Consider the following 20,802-nt stretch of genomic DNA (forward strand, 5'->3'; position numbering starts at 1 on the left):
TAGTGTACAGGACTAAATGTTATGTGGATCCCTTTAAATAAATAGATCTGATATCGGTATCTAGATTCGAGTCCCTTGTAAGACTCCGGGTTTAGCAGTTGAGTATACAAGGTCATGTCGCCTTGTCGCCTTATAGGTTATCAAATAGATTCTGCAGACAATATTAATGAAGATGTTGAACTAAGTAGCGTACGTAGTAGGTAGCACCCATATATCCATGGATGGAGGATTTATATTATGTAATCGTCTCGAGAAACTGAGAAGGATCTCTACCCCGATCATCATGCGGTTCAAGGCTAGGTAGGTACCTACCTAAGGTAGTACATCACACCTAGGTACAAACGTACCTACCCTTTCGATATCCATGCTTTTCATATGCATGTAATCCGCACCTACCCAGCCCATTCAAGTAAGATCTGTCAGATCTGTTAGACGAGGGCCTGTCGGTGTTACACAACCGGCGGGGAGAGGGGAACTAACGTCTTGATTAATCGTACAATACAGATCCAGATACGGCAAGCGCGCCTACTACCAAGCTTCCTCTCCACAACTTTTTCTTACTCACATTTTTGTTCGCTTTTTCACTCCTGTGCGTAACGCATGGATGGCTTTTTTACCTGACAACTGGCAAACCGGTCGCCGGACAATTCTTTTTTTTTTTTTCCTCAAAAAATTAAACACTTCTATTTTCTCTTGACTGTCTCTTTCTTCTTTTACTTAAGTATTCCGGATATCTAAGACATACTCGAAATAAACTTCTCTAATTTCGGTTCCCTACCTATTAAAACTACCTGGTAGTTCACCAGTCATCCCGATCTCTTTCGGCTAGACTAGGTTACTTTCTAATATCCGCAATTCGTGATTGGTCACAAATCTCCGTCGTACTCCCGCCAACGCCAACACCAACACCAACAGATACGGGGTACGGCCCGGTGCGAAGTCCTCTGATCTAGCTGGTGTCTCTCTGCGTCTTCGGCGTATTATTCTGCGGTGTTCCACGGCGCTTCCAGTGCGGAGAAGAGCTGAAGCTGCATATCTCGTTTATTCTTTAGCCAAACGGAGCCAGTTCAAGTCAATTCTTCCGTTCGCTCGTTTATTCGTTCGTTTCTTTTCCTTTCTCAATTCCGTTACCAGACTACCAGACACACTATCTATTGTCTGCCTCGGATTCGGACACCCGAACCCTCGAACCCTCGAACGTCTAATCAAACTAGTGGTTAGCATTTCCCATGAACATTCAATCTTCGGTCCGAGATGGCTGAGGAAACGCCGCCGGGCGACAATGGGAGCCCCGGAGGCAAACTATTTAACACTGCCATTTCCGATTTCGCCTCTAATTATGTCAAGACCGAATTGCATCAATTGACTCGCGAGCGAGATGATGCCTTGGCGCGAAGCCATGTTCCTAAGCTACGAGCACTCCTTAGAGAGGTGGATAAGGAACGTCAGGCCTTTATCCAAGATAAGGAGAAGCTGATCCGAGATTTGCGCAAGAAGCTGGAGCTGCTCGAAGTCGACCCTGATACTATTGAAACCACAATCACCGAACTCGCAGCGGTGACCCCCAAGTACCTGAGTATCATTCCAAGCGCTTCGACCCTGACTGTACGTCCCCCGACACCTTTCTTGTCGCCCGTTCGCGACGACTATTTCAGCACCGTCCTTGGCGCCGACACCTTATCAGGTGCGCCTCCGTTGCCTTCACAGATCCTCGATAAGGGTCTCGACCAGGGAATTGCGAATCCTGTCAAAAGACGGGTTTCAAGCCCTACGAATATCCACGTATCACCTAATGCAGGCCCCAATGTTGACCACCAAATACAGGACCAGATCCTATCTGAGAGTTCTGCTGCTAACCAAACTCCCAAACGAGCCGCTACTGATGGAGATGGGAACACAAGCGCAAAGAGAAGGAGAGTAGATAGTGGAAGGGTAAAACTCACCCATGAGCTTCACCATGTGACTAACTAACAATGCTGCCAGACGCTAAGCCGCACCCAGTCAGATATCTTCCGCAAAATTGCGTTTCCAAATCTAGAGACAGGGGAACGTATTTTCCGTCATGTGAATCGTTCGGGCTTATTTGTCATTCGCTGTAACCGGTCTAATTGTCAGACCGGATTCTTCACAGAACCGCCTCTAGCATATAACAGAGCTTTAAAGCATTTCCAAAACCACGGGGAGACAGGGCAGGATGGAGAGGAATTAACTAACGAGTATATTTTCGAAAACTTTGCCTGCGAAAGTGAGCAACGTGAATCCTAGCCCCTCCCCAAATATTCGTGCTAACGTATCTCCTTAGTCGAGGGTACTAGCATGGTTTCCAAGTATTGGATTAAGGAACATCTTGGACCATCGCCGCATACCTGTGAGTATAGAAATTTTGTTTATGCGCCCCGAAGAATCCTTCCTTGCCTTAGACTATTCCTTCGAGAGTGTAGCTACTAATGTCATTAGTCGTCCCCGGAAAATCAAGATCAAGAACAACACCTGCTGATTCGAACGCTACACATAAACGACAAGATGAAGACAACAATTACACGTCATCTAGTAAACCTCATGATCCTGTCGTGGACGATGAGTCAGACGAGGAAGAATTGCAAGTTGAGAAACCGCGTCGTACACCCAGAAGTGTTGCACGTCCGGACTACGCAGAGTTAGTTGCGAACAAAGACCCTTGGAATCTCTCCGATGCCGATAGCGAGGTGTGTTACACTCTTAAGGTTTGAATTGGGATTTTCCACAGCTAACATGCGAACCAAAAGGCTGTCCCTCGTTCTACGAAAGGTTCGCGAGCACGTGCCAATGGCCCACGCAAGTCATCGAGGTCTAGTGGTAGCATATCACGAGGCACATCAAATACATCAACCCCTGGTCCGTCAACAGCAAGAGCGAAGACAACGGAACCGAGTAAGTATGTCAATGCCTGTTCCCGTGTAGATAGATGTGATCTAACGTTTCATAGGCCCTTCGGCTACACGTCGGAGCAATGGCCCAGACGGTCTGCACCAAGTTAGAGGCGGTCGGCGCCGCCTTGATGACACGCATGCCACACTCATCAACGGCCATATCCTAAAGATAAAAGTCAGACTAGCAAAGTAGGCTACGGAGAGAAATGACGACATTCAATGATTTTACGTTTTCTTTACGAGGCTATGCTGTTTCATGAATCAATTATACCCACGTTGAGGCGTCGGAAACGGGAAGGCCACCTTGCTCATTTACGGAACGTCGAGTTTCTTATCATCGCGGCCTGTCCTAGCTGCTATGTGTTCGAGAAACTACACTACAGATAGTGCCGGAACTGGCTAGCAGGCCAAATCAATGTTTATATGAACTTCAAGTTAAGGCGATACCACATCGTTCGGCAGTGTGCTTATATTCAGTGCGAAAATCCGCATAGGTTCCTATACGTCTAATGTGTATATCTAGGCGACTTTGAGCATTTCCCTTCGTAGCTATCCCTTTCCTCTCATGTGGTCTTTGCCACGTATACTAACATTAGCCCGCTATTTACGTAAACTCTAAGATGCGTATATAGTATAAATGGGCAGATGATATGGAAATTTGCCTAGAATTCTTACACCACCCCGTTTCCAACGGCCAAAAACCTAACTAAAAACGTCTCATGGCATTACAACTTTGCACGGCCGCCCTTAAGCGCGTCCCAATCGCTTTGGGTAAAAGGCACGTAGGTGTCGCCCTTACCATGATCAGCGACCCAGAAAACGGGATCGGGCCCCGTCTGAGCCGGATCCACGCCCGCGCGCTTGAGCGGGACTTTGTCCTGCTTGTTGTTGTGGGTAGCAGAGCGAGCGGCGATGCGGCGGATGAAAATGGGGACGGCGTACTTGGGGAGATGGGTCCGGGCGTGTCTGTTTTTTTTGCGCATGTGAGTAAGATGTGAGATAATTGACCTTATGAATAGGAGATGCGAGAGAGGAGTGCGCGTATACGAAGTTATCTGCGATAACTAGGATCTGCTGAAAGAAAAGGGTAAATAGAAAGCAACTCACTTCAGTAGACTGTGGTAATCAAAGTTCTTGGCGGCGGGATCGATGTAGATGGCCGCCATACCAGCCTTGCCGTCGTGGTTCGGCAGCGATACGCCGTATACCGTCGCCTCGCTTACCCCCGGGTGGCGTCCTAATACCTCAGATACCTCGGCCGTAGACACGTTTTCGCCCTTCCACCGGAACGTGTCACCTAACCGGTCCAGGAAAAACCAGCGTCCGTCGTCGTCGCGCCGCAGCGCGTCGCCTGTTCGGTAGTATAAATCCCCTTTGCGGAACACGTCGCGCACGTACTTCTTAGACGTGGCTTCTTCGTTCCGGTAGTATCCCGGGAAGCCGGGGGTAATGGTGGGCGGCTGCGTCACGAGGATCTCGCCGCCGACGGAATACGGCACGCGGCGCGCGAAACCGGTCTTGGGGTCCCGCGCGATGTCCCCCGTGTCGACGTCGATCTCGACCGGCACGAAGACGTTGTGGAAACGCCACCGCTGCAGGAAGCCGTGGTGGCCGACGGCGTGAGCGCGGAAATCGCCGCGCGCGGGGTTGTCCAGGGGCATGATGCCCTCGGTCGAGTTGAAGAACTCGTGGATCGTCTCGATGCCGAAGCGGTCCCGGAACGCCTTCCAAACGTCGGGCCGCAGGCCGTTGCCGTAGATGGAGTGCACATTGTGGTCCTTGTCGCGCGGCGAGGGCGGCGCGGCGAGAAGGTATCGCAGGGTTTCGCCCACGTAGACGAACCAGGTGGCACGGCTCTCCCTGATGTCGTCCCAGAACCCGGAGGCGCTGAACTTGGGCGCGATGCACAGCGTCTGGCCCGTCAGGAGCTGGGTCATGCCGCTGATGCCGCCTGTGCCGTGGTAGAGCGGCATACAATCATAGTAGCGCTGGTTTTCGCCCTTGACGTACGAGAATCCGCAGTCTTTGCTCGAGCCATACCCGAAGCCGGCCGCTGCGGGGAGGACACAGGCTTTTGGCAGGCCAGTCGTACCGCTGGTGTAAAATAGACCGAATGCCGAGTTCGGCCGGACATTATCGTCGCGTATGTTGTCGGGTGGCCGTTCGCCCTTGGTGGCGTTGATTTCATGCCGAACATCGGCGAGCTTCACGACGCGCACGTCTTGGGCGGCCAGCTCGTCTTGAACCGCGTCGAGACGCTCGAGTAACTGTGGTGCACCATCGGCGAGGACTAGTTTGGCCTCGGCGATGCCCAGACAATGCAACAGAGCTTGCTTGGTCAAGTTATGGTTGATGAGGGCGGGGGCGGCGCCGATGGCTAATAAACCCATCCAGGCGAAAACGAATTCCGGGCTATTGGCCATAAAGAAGGCTACAAGGTCGCCAGGCTTGACGCCGCCGTCGCGTAGGAACCATTGGGCATATTGGTTCGCGCGGTAGTACGTCTCGGCGTACGTATAACTGCCCTGGCGCGACCAGATGCACTCCTTACCGGGTTGGGACTGTGCATGCTTCTCGAAGAAATAATAAGATGAGACACGCTTTTCTTGGACTACATTTTGGTTGTGGTTGTGAGAGACTGGGATTCTGCAGGATGTTGAGCACCGATGGCGGTGACATTTCACTCACTCGCTTTCTGTAATTGCTTTGCGCCTTTGTTTCTTGAGCGGATGATCTGCCAATCCTGTCGCAGATGGTATTTCCCGTCGAGGTACGTGAGACCGGCGGCTGTGGCAGCTACCGACGCTGCTGCTGTGCTAACCTGTCAGCCATGACACGTTGTGGGGATGGAGGATGAGAAGATAGCATGTCTCGGGTCCCAACCGAGTTATATCGCTTATGGAGGGGCTGGAAGCTCACCGATTGCAGCCATCGTACTCTCAGAAAATTGAATAGAGGGAAAAGCAAAAGGCGACAGAGTCCACTAAGCTCTAGTCTACTATCGTAAGAAATCTGACAAAAGAACTTGGAGTTGCATTCTAAATCCAACTCTTCTCAAAATCAAATAACCAATACGGGAATGTCAATAAGACATAAAGAAGACGAGGAAAAAGAAGATGAGACGCGCCTACGGTACAGCCGAAGGGTGACCTCGGGATCTTAACTTCATTTGTCTAGATGACTGGGGTCCAGCAAGACGGCAGTTTGTGGGGGACAGGGGGTATCACTCAAAGCAAAGGCTAGAACAAGACGAGAGAGAGTCTTTCACAAATATCCAAGTCTCAAGGGGCTGGCACTTATTACTAGGTAGGTTAGGTTAGGAACCTGTATGTAAGGAATCAAACCAAGCCAAGAGAGGTGTGGAGAGAGCTTAAAGGAATAGTGACCCCGAGCTGGCCGAGTTATGCTGGTTATGTCACTGCCCTTGAATTACATACATGAATGTATTAGCCGTTGGAGACGCGCCCCGCAATTCCCGGGTTTGTTGGTCGGCAGTAGTTATTAAGCCCTGTTCCCTATATCTACCAGACCTAGGTCAAGGTATATGTGACTTGAGCTTTTATATCCAAATGCTAGGCAGTCCGATTGGATGGATTTGACCTTACGGACAGCTCGAGGTTTCGAGGGAAACAATACACGATGCCTTGACAGAAAGATTCGCTGCCGACCGTACTAGAAATCACCAAGCTAGCTAGCTTGGCACATATAGATCAGCTATCCTCTTCGATTTCTACCCCTTCCGGAGGTACGAAGGGTGTTTCCTGTCCTTTCCAGGCATTCGCCACGTACCTAGAAGAGTTAGATGTGAACTGCGGAGTTGGGGATAACTACTGACTTTGTATGACTTCCCCTTGCCGTAAGCTCCCCTTTAGCGTTCTTAAACGTGATGGATGTGTAGGCTAGCCTCCTACCCACTATACTAACATATGAGGTCTTCTTCCTCAGTTTACTTCGAGGGGATGTTATGTACTCACTCAGATCACATATCGCGGTTCCGCTGAGCTTATCGCCAACCTGGCCGCCGCTGCTCAGGTATGTAACTGGAATTATTTAGCGTTGTCTCAAGTTTAGCGGCACCATCAAGTAGTAAGTAAGATATTATTGCTAATACCGCGTGGTGTAGTCTGAAGCTCACCATTCAAGTCTGTCGATACGCCAGTAGCGTAGAGTCCCATCGACGCAACTGCTAATGAGCCTCCCAGGTCTACCATGCTCGCAATCGTGCCCCCGTGCAGTATTTTTAGTCGGTTCTAGAGAATGAGTAACAAGCACACACTATTGTATATCGATCTTGGAGTCAGGTTGCGTGCCTCACCGTGTGGTCCTTGGCGATATCCAGCTCGAAGTCAACTTTTCCAACGACAGCATTTGTAACTCTGAACTAGTGTCGTCAACAGAGCAAGGTCTTTCATTTCCGCGCTCTATCTACTTACATGTGGCCCTAGGAGTCTAAATGAAGATAATTATGAGAAATGGGCAGCGGACATGGGAGGAAAGATGAAGCATACTCACCTTGGTTCTAGGCCAGAGTCTTTCATGAAAGACTTCAGAACCTGGAATGGAAGAAGAGTCAGCCGCAATTCTCACTGCTTACTTAGTTATAAAGAATACAATTTCAAGATTGACTGACAGATCTGACGAGTTGGAGAGGTGGTAGTTTCCGTGTCATTGCGAGGATATGTATATCATATACCTATATGAAACACTGAACAGGTTCGGATTGGAGGAAGTATTTAGTACTGGATAGAAGTAAGTGCTAGTAGACCACTGAGCAGACCTCCCCAATCCTTATCAGTGCTATTGCTTATCTAAGCTCAAGCTTAAGGGAGGGACGGCGGATGAAAATAAAAGTGGAGCAGGGCGCTAAGTAAGGGAACTTGATTTCTTCAACTATTTCTTCAAGGCTTCAACTACCACCATACAGAGCCGACAAAACGAAAGCTCTGCCTGCGCGCAATGGATTCGCATTAGCACAAACATGGCTGCCGCTCCCACACACTCCGAACCTTCAGTACCCCCGATAAGCGACGCCGTCTCTCATACGCGACTACATATAACTCCTCTAGACGAGTCGCTGCTGGGCGTTGTCGTCCCCTCTTCTGTCCTACCTCGCGCGCGTAACATCTCCTACCACGCCATCCAAACCTTCCCCGAGAAGCGATACGGCTTCGTCGATCTACCCACCGCAGACGCTGAGAAGATCAAGAAGAAACTCAACGGAGCTGTGCTGAGGGGATCCAAGATGCGCGTTGAGAAGGCTAGACCCGAGTCCATCCCTAAGCCTACGGGCGAGGCCAACGTAACAGAGGCAAAGAAGGAGAAGAGTAAATACGAGAAGAAGAAATCCAAGAAGAGGAAGCGCGAGGCGGATGTCACCCCTGGCGTTGAACTTGAGAACCGCAAGGTCAAGCGAGGATGGACAACGTCAGAACGCGAGATAATCGATGAAAAGCGAAAGAAGTCTAAGGTGGATAAGAAATCCAAGGACGAGAAGGAGGCGAAGAAGAAGAAACGGAAGGAGGCCAAGTCGAAGTATACGGATGGTCCAGAATGTCTGTTCAAAACTAAACTCCCGGATACCGGTTCATCGTCAAAAGCCAACGAAGAGATTGTGGGGCACAAGAAGAAGAAGAAGCGGAAGAGCGATCGGGAGGTTGTTATACATGAGTTCGAGAAAACCATAAAGCATCCCACCTTTCTCAAAAGTAATGCGGAAAAATCTACATCAGAAGCCGTGACGTTTCAGGATGGTGTTGGCTGGGTGGATGAGAACGGGAATGTCGTGGAGCCTGTTGTGAGCAAGAAACGGAACGGTAATGTTCTAAAGCCCACTGCGGCGGAGTCCCAGTTGCATAAGGTCTCCCCATTACCCGAGGCGGATGGCGACACGAGTAGCAGTGGATCTTCATCCGATGAATCCGAGGATGAGGAAGCTAGCGACCAAGAGGCAGAACGTTCAGATGAGGAGGAAGCTGAGACGAAGGATTCACCCAAGCCCCCCAAAGTAGACACGCAAGCCATAAGTAGTCCTGTGTCAATTCTTAAGGCAGAGTCCGCGAGACCAAAATCGTCGAGCTCGGTCACAAGTCTCACTATTAAGATACCACCTGTCACTCCAGCCGCAGCAAAAGTCCACCCTCTTGAAGCTTTATATAAGCGGCCTAGAGGAGACGCAGCTACTCCTGGTGAAGTTGCGAAGGAAGCGCAACCTTTCAGCTTTTTTGACGGGGACGAAGAGGATGATGATCTTGAGGAAGAGAAGGCCATGGGACCCCCGAGTCAGCCTCCTATGACCCCCTTCACAAAGCAGGACTTCGATTTTAGGAATGTGCGAAGTGCAGCGCCTACTCCAGATACAGCACATCCTAGTAGCAAGACGTTCAATCTCTGGCCAAGGCAGGGATCCGCCGATGACGGAGCAGAGGAGGAGGAGGAGGAGGAGGAGGAGGAGGAGGAGGAGGAGGAGGATGGGAATGATGGTTATGGTAATGATGAGAATGAGGATACGATTATGGCGGGCGTTGATGATCAGACCGCTAAGGTTGGCGGCGACAAGGCAGCCCCAATCAGTGATTTTCAGAAACAATTTTGGGAGAGCCGAGGCGATCTAAACCGGTCGTGGAGGAAACGAAGAAAGGCAGCTTCCAAGGAGAAGCGATACAGGGAAAACCGTGCTCGTGCAGAGCGAGCAATCTAAGTTAGGATCATCCAGCTTTCAATACTACAACAAATCGTCCAGTGCATTACTTTATACCTAAGTACGTCTATGGCTTCATATCACAGTCCATGGCCTTCACGAAACATCAGGGGTTAATACTAGAGCCATATTTATTGCTATCGAAGCAGTATCCTACATGGGTTAGGATCTCCCCTGTCATAGAAACTATGACGGCGGCGACCCTCGGATATGAGCTTAGCCTGGTCAATGACCTTTTTTTCCTTTCTTTTTTTTCCTTTTCCGTTTTCTTTTCCGTTGGCCTCATGCTCAATATCCTACCATAAGCTTATCTGCATCGTTAGACCATGTGCATACCATCCTTGTATTGTATAGCTACCTAGCCGTAGTCGTAGTCGGTCATAAACCCACCAAGGAATCCCCGAATCGCATTCCCAATGCCTTCAAGAGGTGACGGGAGTAGTATAGGTCACCGGAAGCTGAACTTGCGACTAGAAAAAGTTCGAGCCCGTGTAAGGAATGTGCGCCGGAGGGGGCGAGGATGAGTGGATAGCCTCGAGTGGAGAAGACAAAAGAAGGCTACGAGGAGTCAGGGTCTCGCCTGATCGCTCGGTGATAGGCGTAAGCTCGTTGAAGCGTGCGGCAAGGGAGCAGACGCGCTTCGGCATCTTACCACCGCTAGCCACTTCGGATGAATCTTCAGGAGAAGCACCAGGATCTTCATTGCCATAATGATCATCTCGAAGGTTGCTCATGCTTCCGCATGGCTCTTTGCACCAGCGATCACGGGGAGGGAGTCCTGAGCCATATTCTCGCTCGGGCTCTCGGCTGGGACGACGAGGTAGAGGGAAACTGAAGTTGGGCACCGAGGTCGGAACTCGCTGCGAGGCTGACGACGCCGCAGCGGATGTCTCTGCTGACGGGGCCCCCTGCTGTTGCTGCTGCATGCGATGACGATCCTTCATAGTATTGGCCATTTCTTCTTCTCTGCGCAGCGAATCGCTTCGCGCAATACCAATGCCATCGGCTTCGCCGTATTGCATGCTGGTGCTTCGAATGGAACCCTGCGACTCGATCGAGGGCCCTGGGCGACCTGGCTGTCCCGACACCGCACAGCCGCATCGAATTGCTTGGTCACTCTCCGTGGCATTTGCCGAAGCCTTCGACTTGGACTTGTACAACCACGCGAACATCGACTTAGACTTCGAGGCTGCCTTGGGCGGGTTGGGATAGACGGAGCTCACATTAGTCAAACTTGGAAGTTGACCTGCGGCGTGAGCACGATAGACAAGGCCATTGTCGTGAAGACGCACACGACTCGGAGGAGGTAGAGCGTCGACTATGTCGCCTAGCTCAGCCCAGTCCTTGTTATATCCTGGGTTATCACCTGACTCCTGCAGTCTGCTGCATCGTGCACTATTGTAGATAAGCAGGACCAGCAAGACGAGAATACTTCCTCCCAGCCAGGAGAGGACTGCTATCTTCATAGTACCTTCCAAAGTGGTAGTGTTGTAGACCACAGCGCTGATGATGATGTTCACGACCATGACGCCCATGCTTGAGTAGATAATACGCGTCACCTTCTTGCGGGACAGACGAAAGGCGAAGCAACGGCGGATCCGAAAGCGGCCATTGTGGAAGGTGACAAGAGCTCTTGACTTGGTCACGGGGGTGGGCTCGAAGATAGGCAGGTTGACAAAAGAGGAGGTTCTCGTGTTAAGGCCTTGAGATGACGCTGTCTCTTGGGAATCCTGACTGGGCGCCACCTCGCCAGTCATGCCGAGGAGCTGGAATGAAGAGATCGGCGAAACTGCAGGCGGCAGCTCGACACTTGGAAGCTCGCGATTCTCGTCATTTCCCGCGTATTCTGGGTGATAAGGATCCCAATGGTCGACGTTGCTCTTCGCCCACTGATCAGTCCTGGGGACGGGCCGAGAAAACCAGGGGTACGGGCCGTCGTCTAGACCAGCATTCTTTAATAGCCGCTGTCGCGAACCCTTCTCCGTCTCACGTTCCAATGAGTGTTCCGACTTGTGGTCTGGGAACTTATATCCGATGAGTTCTGAACGTTGGCGTCTATGCCCGATCGCTCTCTGCCGTCTGGTAGCCTCTGCTTTGTCGAATGTGCTGCCAGTGTTCTGAGCAGAACTGTCGGCGGGGCTCTGGGCATAACAGCTACCAGGACCATAAGGAATATAGCCACTCATTGTAACTCCGAGTGATCTAGTCCACAATGGTTGTCCAATGTATGGTCCGCTACTACAACGTCGGCAGCCGTTGTCTGAGTTCAGGGATGGCAAGTGCTGTCACTTGTTAGAAAATATACAACATACTTTGAAAGTATTCAGCCTACTTACTTAAGATGCGTATTCGCAATCTGGAAATAAAAGGAGAACGAAGGTGCGGTACGATACTATGTATCAATGAGCGGGATGAGCTGTCTGGCATCAGTCTACCGTCAAAGAATAGCGACGATGTGAACCATACTTTGCCTAGACAGGCCAAGTGAAGCCCAGGTATCAACGAAGGGTATGCTAACGGCGAGATCGCCGAAGCTCAGGTGTATTCTTGAGTCTTGAATATGTTAGTAGGAAAATATTTTAGTTTGATGGATAAAACTTACTACCAAAGCGTGAACGATTTTTATCGACGATTCCAAGAAAAGTAATAGAGCGAACGACAACTATGGGTTGAAAGACCGTGGGAGTCTGCAGTAGCAGGTACTACAATGATGAATTGTTAGTAGAAGGTCCAGTTAAGTATGCAGTAAAGGGATAGGAATAGGAAAATACGATGATATTGGTATGCGACGAAGGAAATGGACCGGGGGGATATTCACGCGATAATGAGACGCGGGATACAAAATGGTCCGTGGCAATCAAAGGAAATAAAACACGTATCCGACCAGGAGCAGGTTGTAGGTACCTTCACGAATATGTTTTAGACCCAAGGTTGAATGAGCGTAGGTAAGAAAGGAAAGAGATAGAAGGTACGGTTTAATATGGGACGTCAAACTATCATCAGGAAAGAAGGGGCATCATCACCTAGTAGGTGACTCGATGACTATGTTCAAGGGAGTGTAGGGCAAGGTATGATGGGAAATAGGTTTGTAGAAACCTGCTCGGCAAGGAAGAAAAAAAAAAGTAGGACTGGTGAGGGAAAGGAAGAGGGTTATTTTGGGGATGAGGGAGTATGTGAGTAAAATAACGGACTGAACTTGAGCTTTGAAGTGAGGAAACAAGAGAAGGAGATTACAATGGTTCAAAGGGAAGAAGTACGGCTAGAATTGTGCAAGGTTAGGATTACTATTGCATATGCAATAAGCCTTACCTCTTAGATTAACCTTGGTCTGTATATGGTCGTGCTCATGGAGGAGAAAAGGAAAAGAAAATAAGATGAAATATTTTTGGATCCGAAATTTTAAAAGGTACGGTGGGTGATGAAGGTTGTCAGTTGCTAGGGTGAAATCGACAACAACCAGCTTGATAAATTCTGGTGTTGAGTCGTTACCTTTGTACCTAGGTACTGAGTTAGTCACCCTCATACCTCAGACAGGGTATTTGGCAGTAAACACAGTGCCGTCACGTCAACAGTGTTCACCTTCAAAATTGTTGAAAGAGAGGAGTAGCATGTAACCCTATACGCATGGAGGACGTATGTGTACGATGTAGGTATGAAAGAGGAAAATATCATGTGGGTAGACGGTAGTTGAAAAGGGAATGTCGTAGCTTACCTACTGAACATTGACTGAGGACGCTCTGGCAGAGAAATAAATGCAGGTGAAGAAATCAAATTCTGTAGTAAGTGGTGGGTTTATAATTATTTGACGCAGCTGGTTAGGAGGGCAGGTGACGAGTGTTAGTGACGATCTGCCAGAACGTTAAAATTAACGGAATTCATGGCATAAAATAGCACGGGAAAGCTGCCATCATACACAAGACCTCCGGGTTTAGACTGTATTGCAGCTCTATCTATTATAAATGGCACTCAAAGACAGCTCATCCTATTCAAACGCCAGTAATTTGTGCTACTGTTGAACTTTTCCCCCTCTACATGTGCACTCTTACCTACGTACTGGGTGAATAGGCAGAAACCTAGGGAAGATTCCTTCCAATGCTGCTCGTCACGTTTGCGTTCAATGATATTTTCTATATCTCTTAAGCTTGATATTGCATACTAGTTGGCATCGCCGGTGATTGTTACCTAGGGTTATGGACCCTTTGAAATCGTCAAGCCCACTGTCCTTATGTCCCTTGCTAAAGAGGCCTTCCCTTATTTCATGTCAATTCTCCTTAGAAGATATCCTCATTATCTTCTCATTATTATCTTCAAGTTGGTCAATGGGTATATTTTTCGTAAATAGCCCGCCGCTTCATTTTCTATAGCTATTAGCCGTCAAGCAGGGTGTTTAGAATATCCGGGAAATGACTAAAACCTCCAAATTAGCTAGCAATGATGGGCTGACGTTCGTGGACGTTCGGCCGTAGAGTAACCGTGGCTCCACACCTCGGCATGGAAGTTGGTACCCGACAAGACCGTGATGTCTCCGGTTGTGGTCAGATCGACCGGGTCTTGGCAGTTACACAAGCCCGCCACTTCCCGAGCGCCAGAATTCAATATCGCTCATGAAATGCTACCATCTGATACCTCTGCATATCATCATTATCAATAGATCGAATCATTTATCGGGTTACGTATCCATCGGGCTTTTAATCCTCGAATGGCGATCTCTCGTTGAAGAAAGACAATATTAGGCTCTCGTTGATAATATCCCATTCGTAGGATCGCGGCTTCCTCCGCAGTGGTCCCGGCGTCGTGGAAAACAACATGATTGGGTAGCCCGTTCACGCTTTTCCCTGGCTAATAGATTTGGGTTTTGCCTAGCACTTGACGGCTGGCAGCATATGCTACCTACTCGGTGAATAAGGTTAAGCTTAATATTAGACCTTATGTTTCTATAGAAGTCACCTGGTAATATCCGATGTGCTATGTACCTAGATATCTACACGTAATCAAGCTACATATTTGCTGATATGGCGCTGAGACCAATATACTATTGACCTAGATGCATTGTATTGATGTCACTAGACCACTTATAGTGTTACTAAACTGGGCAAGATGGATATCAACCTAGGAATTGTTAGAATTGCGGGAGATACGATACCCTAGGGAAAAAGTAATATTTCGACGATTATGACATATCACGATGATGGAAGGATAGAGAAGCAGATAAAAGTTCATGGATACCTAGGTAGGTATGTGAGATCGCATTTAATGCTGGGTGATAAGGAGTGGCTAGCGATTAGCTACTACACGGTTTTCCTCTCTCATTCTTTAAACCCCCCCAAGGTTCCTCCGAGATGCATTGCCCGTATAGTATTTGTACCCATCATGGCGAGCGATTTCCGATGACCCGAAAGATTAAAGGCTGTATTGAACAAAGGTGGTAGATAATTGACGACGAAGAGTGAAGTGAAAACTGGCGCGATGTAGCAGATCCATCATTTGTAGGAAGGTGGTCGCTTATTTGCCGCAGGCGCAGCTGGAGCCGCACTCGCCTAATGAGCAAGATACGTTAGTACATTGTCACTATGATAAGGGATGTTTTGCGTTCTTATAAGAAAGTAGCAGCATCGGCAAATATCGCGATATAACACAACCATGGTGGAGGGGTTATCCGCATTTGCAAGGATGGCGGGGAAAGATAAACGACAGATGACATGGATATATGACTTACAGTTGTCAGCACAGTTGCAGTCGCCCTTCATATTGATTGATGGTGGTTTTGTTTTTTTTGCTAAGATAGCTTAGTAGATACTGTCGTAGTTGACTTCTGGTATGAATTTATTCGTAGATATGTATGTGTGTGTACGTTGTTAGAAAGTTGAGGGAGGAAATGGTTCTAGGTCGAAGCTTTATATGCTGATAAGTGATCGATAAGTGGGTCGGTGGATATTCCGGATCGGGGCGTCAGAAGTGAGTATTGGCCAATCAGAGTGGCGAATGATAATGCGCTGTTTGTGCGGGGTTTGCGCTTTTTCAGCGCGATGTCGCCCTGTCTCACCACACTCTGGCACCTTCCAAGGTTCCAAGGTTTCGAGGTTTCAAGGTTTCAAGGTTTACACTTTTAATGCGCTACGTTGGCTACGTAAACTCGCACAAGTCGCTCAAAAGAAAGTATAGTTGACGTACCTTTGTAGCTAGCTGCACCATTTGTGCGTCGTCTTCAAAGAATTTCAACTTCTAAAATGGGTTGGTTCATGAAAATTTGACCTTCCTAACTCCACGCAGTTAGCTCTACGTATCTTATGACCTTTTGTCATATGGTGGCAAGCTATCAACTGCTAAATTAGTTGCGAAATTTGTGCGCCATTGTCATCCTGTCGATCAGAGACGACTTTGTCTCTTCTTCCAGTGCCGTATACAGTATACAAATATGACGCCAGGGAGAGACATCAATGTCATATACTCCTCTCTTCACCTGTCGGGGCATCTTCCCACTGGCTCTTCATTGACACAATATCTACAACAGTGGCCTCCTTGCTCTTTTGGTGCATCCAGGACTAAGACAATTGCAACTCCAAGTACATACCTACCAACCTAGGTACGTGAGTGGGATGAATGGATGGCAAAAGAGCCGGGGCCACCTCCGATTCATCGTGAGCACATCATGAGCATCCCCTTACCTACACAGCCTACAGTAGGTATCTGGCTTGACTGCTTGAGAACGAGACGGCGGGAGAATGGGAGAGGAGGTATTCTCATCATATTCCCTCCCCGCGTTTTCGAAGCCCCTGCAGCCGTCCGGCGTGGCGGTTTTGCTCGAGATGATTTGATTGACGACGACTTCCCAAAGCCGAGGAGCCAATCATAAGCTCCGGCACCTCGAGCTTAGCTTCTGCTCCATTTGAGCTAATTTTCATTCGAGCGCACTGCCTGTCAGCTAGGTGGCCTGCACGACAGATGCCTGCATGCGCTCCTGTTACATTGCAGATCTTACCAACTGCCCTTCATTCGCCGACCACGCTTCTCTATCTTATGGATCCTACTCGCCACTGACGAACTGTTATTCTGTCATCCCGCGTTTTCTAGAACTCGCAATAGATTTCTTGGACTTAGGACTCAAGGCTTAGGAAGACGGCGTGACCAATGTAGTATTCATAATACGGAGTTCATCGGCTACAATTTGCTGTCTCCAAATCAACGTTGTAGTCCTCCCACGTTCTCGGCATCTGTTATATTTTCCTAATCTTGGTTTTCTTATGTCATCCCATCTTATCTGAGGGAAATCCAAAAGCAGGGACTTGTAGTAGCCGTGCCAAGTGTCCCATGCCAAGGACTCTCCAGAATGAGGCACCAAACAACGACACCTCTGCAGATTATCCACGCAATTATATGCTGAGGAACATTAAAAGGCTACAAACGTGGACAGCATTGCCGCGCCTCGATTCAAACCACCACAGACGGAACGTAATATAATATCAGGCCATTTGATAACGTTTGCGCGTACTTTTTTGGGCTGTTCTGCGGGATGATGCATGCATAAATACGCAAAGGGATGTATCGGATCGGATATGACCGTATGTGCGCCTAATATAGGGGTAGAGTTAGTAGTGTAGCTTACATCATACTGTGCCAATGTATGTGGATTGACGACCAGTAGGTCTAGCGTTACTCCCTCTCACAGCCCTAACCCAACGGGTTCGAACCAGAGATCATCCTTAGATCATATCTCTTTCTTGGATCTTCACCCTACCCTAGGAGCTCTGATTACTTGCCCTTGAAGAGACCATGTATATCAATTAGCTTGTGTACAATTTTACAACTTCGCAGGAAATGGATAGATTCACTAGCAGTCAAGGGGTGAACGGTGGCATGGCCGAGGGTCAACCCAAAAGGCACATATTCCTCACCATGGTTTTATTATATATTCTAATCCATTATGGATTTCCATTATAGCACGCGTTATCTTGATAATATGTCTATAAATCAATAGGTAGCTACATGTATGTGGGCTTAGGTTAGTACCTGATATCGCGGTAGTTGCCCACAATGGCCATCAAGGTAGTTGTCACAACCAAACATATATACAGTTAATTTCCCTCATTTTCTGAAGACGATCGTCTTCACATTCTAGTAAGCCAATCTGGTGGCGCTGGTCAAACCACACGTATATTGCTTTAGGATAATCAACCTCCCTCGTCCTCCTAACGATATTACTCTCCTTCGTTATATTTTATAACATTAATAATTACACCGATCTTTGTCGAAGGATATAGGCATCCCTACGAATACTAATGATACATATTCCTTGTGAATGGGGCACCGGCTTCTGCTAGAAATGCTGACTATAAGATCATCAATCGAGACGAGAAGAACAGATTGTTGCCCTTCAACTTCGAGAAACCAGAACATGAATTATTGAGCATATTACCATCATATCGTGTAAACCTCATGATACCGACTCAGATAAGAGAGATGTTTACCTACCTACCTAGGTTGGGAAACCGGCGCTTCCAACACAACGAAATTCCAACACAATACGATTTGCAGGACGAAAGGGCTGATTTCGTGGTATTAGGCTTAAGAACAATGAGCGCTAATACTATTTCCCCAAACCATGTTTACGGTATACAAGAAAATAAAAATGGTCGTTAGAGCCAGCTATGATTCGATGCCCATAGCTTCTTATTGCATAGCTCTAGCGGCGTCTTCACGGGAGTTTGGCCGAGGTCGGGATAAAGGAGGAGTAATGCTTACGTAGCAGTCTTCGCAAGCCACGACAAGAGATATCTCCCCTATGTCTCCTTTCCGATAAATCGCAACCACGATTCCAAATCAGACATGACCCCCTGTGCCAGGGCTGGGTCCACCGCGCAATCCTGCCAGTCGCACGATACGTACAACTCCCTACCCTTCACGGCAATAGGGCAGATACATAACACCGCACCTTGAGCCTCGGGGCTAACGGAGAATATCGCTCGCTCAATAATCCACTTCCCGTCTGCATCTTCGGTAGTACTAATGTCACCAGGTATGTTATTATGGGGATTGCCGTCGATTACTCCCAAATTCGTTACGGTAACGGAATGGCCTCTAGGCTTTTTCGCCCATTCCTTAAACAGAGCCCGGTAGTCAGGAATAAACTTGATCAACCCCATTACGTCGTTCTTGGTTCCGTCATCTAGTCGCTTCTGTATGGCCGTGCGGGTTCTCTCCGCGGTTTCCCAGATGAGTGGTTCGAGTCCTCCTCTGTCTCCTCCTTCGCCTGGTCCCAAATGCCCAACTTGAGACATATTGGCTGTCCTAATCTTAGCAACCCACCTCGCATCGAACTCGTGGTCCAGCGACGTCATAAAGTTTCCCATGGTCTTCTTCGGATCTATGCCCGACAACTTGGATATCTTCGTTTTTGCCTCCGGCATGCCCATGAGCGGCCTTAGGTTTATTATGGTGCAACTAAGGAACCCGCGCGCCTCCTCGGCTGATAACCGTGTCGCTAGGCTTAGGTGCGCGATGGATTGTATCAGTCCCGTCAACGTTGTTTTATGATTCCGGCAGGTAGCCAGAACGTTCTGGAGTGGATCGTTGTCGACACTAAAGTGCCGGTATTGCGTCACGTACGGCTGTAGCTGAATTGGCGCCCACGTGGCGTGTAGCCCTGACTTCGAGATGGATGCTAGCCGCGGCGGCTTGAACTCATCCCACAGCGTCGCCAGCGCGTAGCCCGGCGTGATGGGAAATTTGGTCAACGCATGTAACGACGGGGGCAGATCCCTCCGCTTGGAGGGCGGGATCGTGAGGACTCGGTCTCGGAATTCTTCCAGCGCAAAGTCGCCGTTCAGGTTCCGAAGCAGATTTTCGTGGAACATCTTGGCGCTCATCCCGTCGATATGCGCGTGTCCCCACTCGAACACGACATCCAAAACCCGTTCGCCTTCGACACGTAGCACGAGAATCCGCCATGACGGCCTGTCTTCTGGCTGCGGGACTTTGATGTTGAGTCGACTTTCAATCAACTCCAAAAGCTCGGATTCATACTCTGCCGTCTTGGCGAAGCAGCGCCACTCGACATGGCGGCGAAAGTCGACGGCCTCGAGTTCGACGAATGCCGGCTTACGCTCGTGCTCACCGCGTAGCCCGACCCGTAAGAACGGGTGATCTGAGACGACTTGGGCGATAGCTAATTCGACCTTCCGTTCCAGCTTTGTATGCAAATCCGGATCCTCATCTAACCCTACCGAGAGGATTGTGGGAATGGAGTACCGACATGTAACCATAGAGCTGTGGTAAAGGCCTAACGAATGCATAGCCGCTTCGTACCGTTCCCTAGCACGTATGAATGTCGGGGTCGACTCAGACGAGGGGGTATTCAGGCTTACACGTAACCAAGTGGTCTAATGACCTTGGCCTTGGGTCGCTTGGTTGGCGGCCGCTCGCCTTCTTTTGGGTTAATCATAGCTACTCTTTCCAAGAGTCTTATCGCAGTACTTTTTCCTGCTATAACGGAGCCCGTCTAAGGAGAAGCCGCTATAGTTCGTACCAGCAGTTACCAGCTAGCTCGTACAGGAGATCGCCAACGTATTTTCGATTAGGTGGGTGAGGAGATATGTAGCAGTAGTCCAAATGCCAGTTATCTGCACATATAAATCTGATGGCGAAAACTCAATACTGGACTTTAGGCAGGCACCTATAAGGACGAATCCATGTCAACCTTTCCACGGGCTCGGCCTCCTCGGCGGCCGAAAACACGACGGAGCAACACTTAGGAATCAGGACATGGTGACGGAACGGGGTGGCGCAGCGGGGCTGTTGCATTGCCGTCGTTTCAATGAACAAGTGAATCTATGGGGACTTAAGAGCTCGCTCGTTAGTCTATCTTTCCAGGTATTTGAATGGCTCAACATTGTTAATCGGTTCAGAGGGGATCATTCCCCCCTGCTGGACTCGGGTTGAGGCCAATTAGAACTTGGCTATCTCTAAAGAATTAAATCAATCCCATGTAAGCATGTAAGCATGTCATATTGAACTTGGGTCGATTCATACTCGATATATATTTCATTTTTGCCCTGCTTCCTTTATTTCAAATCTATACTAGACAGATGAGTAGGCAGAAGACCACTTACTAGGTAAGAAAATGTATTGCGTATCTTCGTCATCTCCAGCGGCTGTACGAGCGGCAGAGCAGTCCTCACAATAGAATATAAACGGGAACTG

General features: G+C 48.8%; 6 protein-coding genes across 6 annotated transcripts; 2 read left to right on the plus strand and 4 right to left on the minus strand.

Moving 5' to 3' along the window:
* Nucleotides 1-597: 597 nt before the first annotated feature.
* On the plus strand, nt 598-2,911 carry F4807DRAFT_448487 (uncharacterized protein). The gene is made up of 4 exons (XM_047999936.1): nt 598-1,932; nt 1,984-2,245; nt 2,303-2,368; nt 2,458-2,911. The coding sequence occupies exons 1-4, from the start codon at nt 1,255-1,257 to the stop codon at nt 2,727-2,729; spliced, it is 1,278 nt and encodes a 425-aa protein (XP_047848704.1). The 5' UTR covers nt 598-1,254; the 3' UTR covers nt 2,730-2,911.
* Nucleotides 2,912-3,379: 468 nt separating this feature from the next.
* F4807DRAFT_358306 (fatty acid transporter) lies at nt 3,380-6,229 on the minus strand. Its single transcript, XM_047995533.1, has 5 exons — nt 6,041-6,229; nt 5,829-5,904; nt 5,598-5,720; nt 4,017-5,520; nt 3,380-3,875 (listed from the first exon to the last, which is right to left on the minus strand). Exons 2-5 carry the CDS (start codon nt 5,839-5,841, stop codon nt 3,635-3,637), a joined length of 1,881 nt encoding a protein of 626 aa, XP_047848705.1. The 5' UTR covers nt 5,842-5,904; nt 6,041-6,229; the 3' UTR covers nt 3,380-3,634.
* On the minus strand, nt 6,190-7,560 carry F4807DRAFT_448500 (uncharacterized protein; the record flags this gene model as incomplete). Its single annotated transcript, XM_047999937.1, has 6 exons — nt 7,540-7,560; nt 7,422-7,462; nt 7,343-7,358; nt 7,045-7,290; nt 6,745-6,949; nt 6,190-6,698 (listed from the first exon to the last, which is right to left on the minus strand). Coding segments are annotated over exons 4-6 (356 nt in total), but the record flags the coding sequence as incomplete, so codon positions are not given.
* A 146-nt stretch (nt 7,561-7,706) lies between these two features.
* F4807DRAFT_357885 (uncharacterized protein) lies at nt 7,707-9,731 on the plus strand. The gene has a single exon (XM_047995531.1). The coding sequence runs from the start codon at nt 7,888-7,890 to the stop codon at nt 9,604-9,606; it is 1,719 nt and encodes a 572-aa protein (XP_047848707.1). The 5' UTR covers nt 7,707-7,887; the 3' UTR covers nt 9,607-9,731.
* A 345-nt stretch (nt 9,732-10,076) lies between these two features.
* Nucleotides 10,077-11,792, minus strand: F4807DRAFT_465915 (uncharacterized protein; the record flags this gene model as incomplete). The annotated part of the gene is made up of 1 exon (XM_048002335.1): nt 10,077-11,792. One exon carries the CDS (start codon nt 11,790-11,792, stop codon nt 10,077-10,079), a length of 1,716 nt encoding a protein of 571 aa, XP_047848708.1.
* Nucleotides 11,793-18,233: 6,441 nt separating this feature from the next.
* Nucleotides 18,234-20,053, minus strand: F4807DRAFT_358402 (uncharacterized protein). Its single transcript, XM_047995535.1, has one exon. The coding sequence runs from the start codon at nt 19,893-19,895 to the stop codon at nt 18,384-18,386; it is 1,512 nt and encodes a 503-aa protein (XP_047848709.1). The 5' UTR covers nt 19,896-20,053; the 3' UTR covers nt 18,234-18,383.
* Nucleotides 20,054-20,802: the final 749 nt, after the last annotated feature.

This window comes from Annulohypoxylon truncatum, assembly GCF_022578515.1.
Source record: "Annulohypoxylon truncatum strain CBS 140777 unplaced genomic scaffold F4807scaffold_64, whole genome shotgun sequence".
Taxonomy (NCBI): Eukaryota; Fungi; Ascomycota; class Sordariomycetes; order Xylariales; family Hypoxylaceae; genus Annulohypoxylon; species Annulohypoxylon truncatum.

Coding starts and splice junctions, on each gene's coding strand:
- F4807DRAFT_448487 (XM_047999936.1), top strand. CDS start 1,255: ATGGCTGAGGAAACGCCGCCGGGCGACAATGGGAGCCCCGGAGGCAAA. Junction 2,246..2,302: donor CGAAAACTTTGCCTGCGAAA/GTGAGCAACGTG, acceptor GTATCTCCTTAG/TCGAGGGTACTAGCATGGTT. Junction 2,369..2,457: donor TGGACCATCGCCGCATACCT/GTGAGTATAGAA, acceptor TAATGTCATTAG/TCGTCCCCGGAAAATCAAGA.
- F4807DRAFT_357885 (XM_047995531.1), top strand. CDS start 7,888: ATGGCTGCCGCTCCCACACACTCCGAACCTTCAGTACCCCCGATAAGC.
- F4807DRAFT_358402 (XM_047995535.1), bottom strand. CDS start 19,895: ATGCATTCGTTAGGCCTTTACCACAGCTCTATGGTTACATGTCGGTAC.
- F4807DRAFT_358306 (XM_047995533.1), bottom strand. Junction 5,521..5,597: donor AAAGCAATTACAGAAAGCGA/GTGAGTGAAATG, acceptor ACCAAAATGTAG/TCCAAGAAAAGCGTGTCTCA. Junction 3,876..4,016: donor GATTACCACAGTCTACTGAA/GTGAGTTGCTTT, acceptor CAAAAAAAACAG/ACACGCCCGGACCCATCTCC.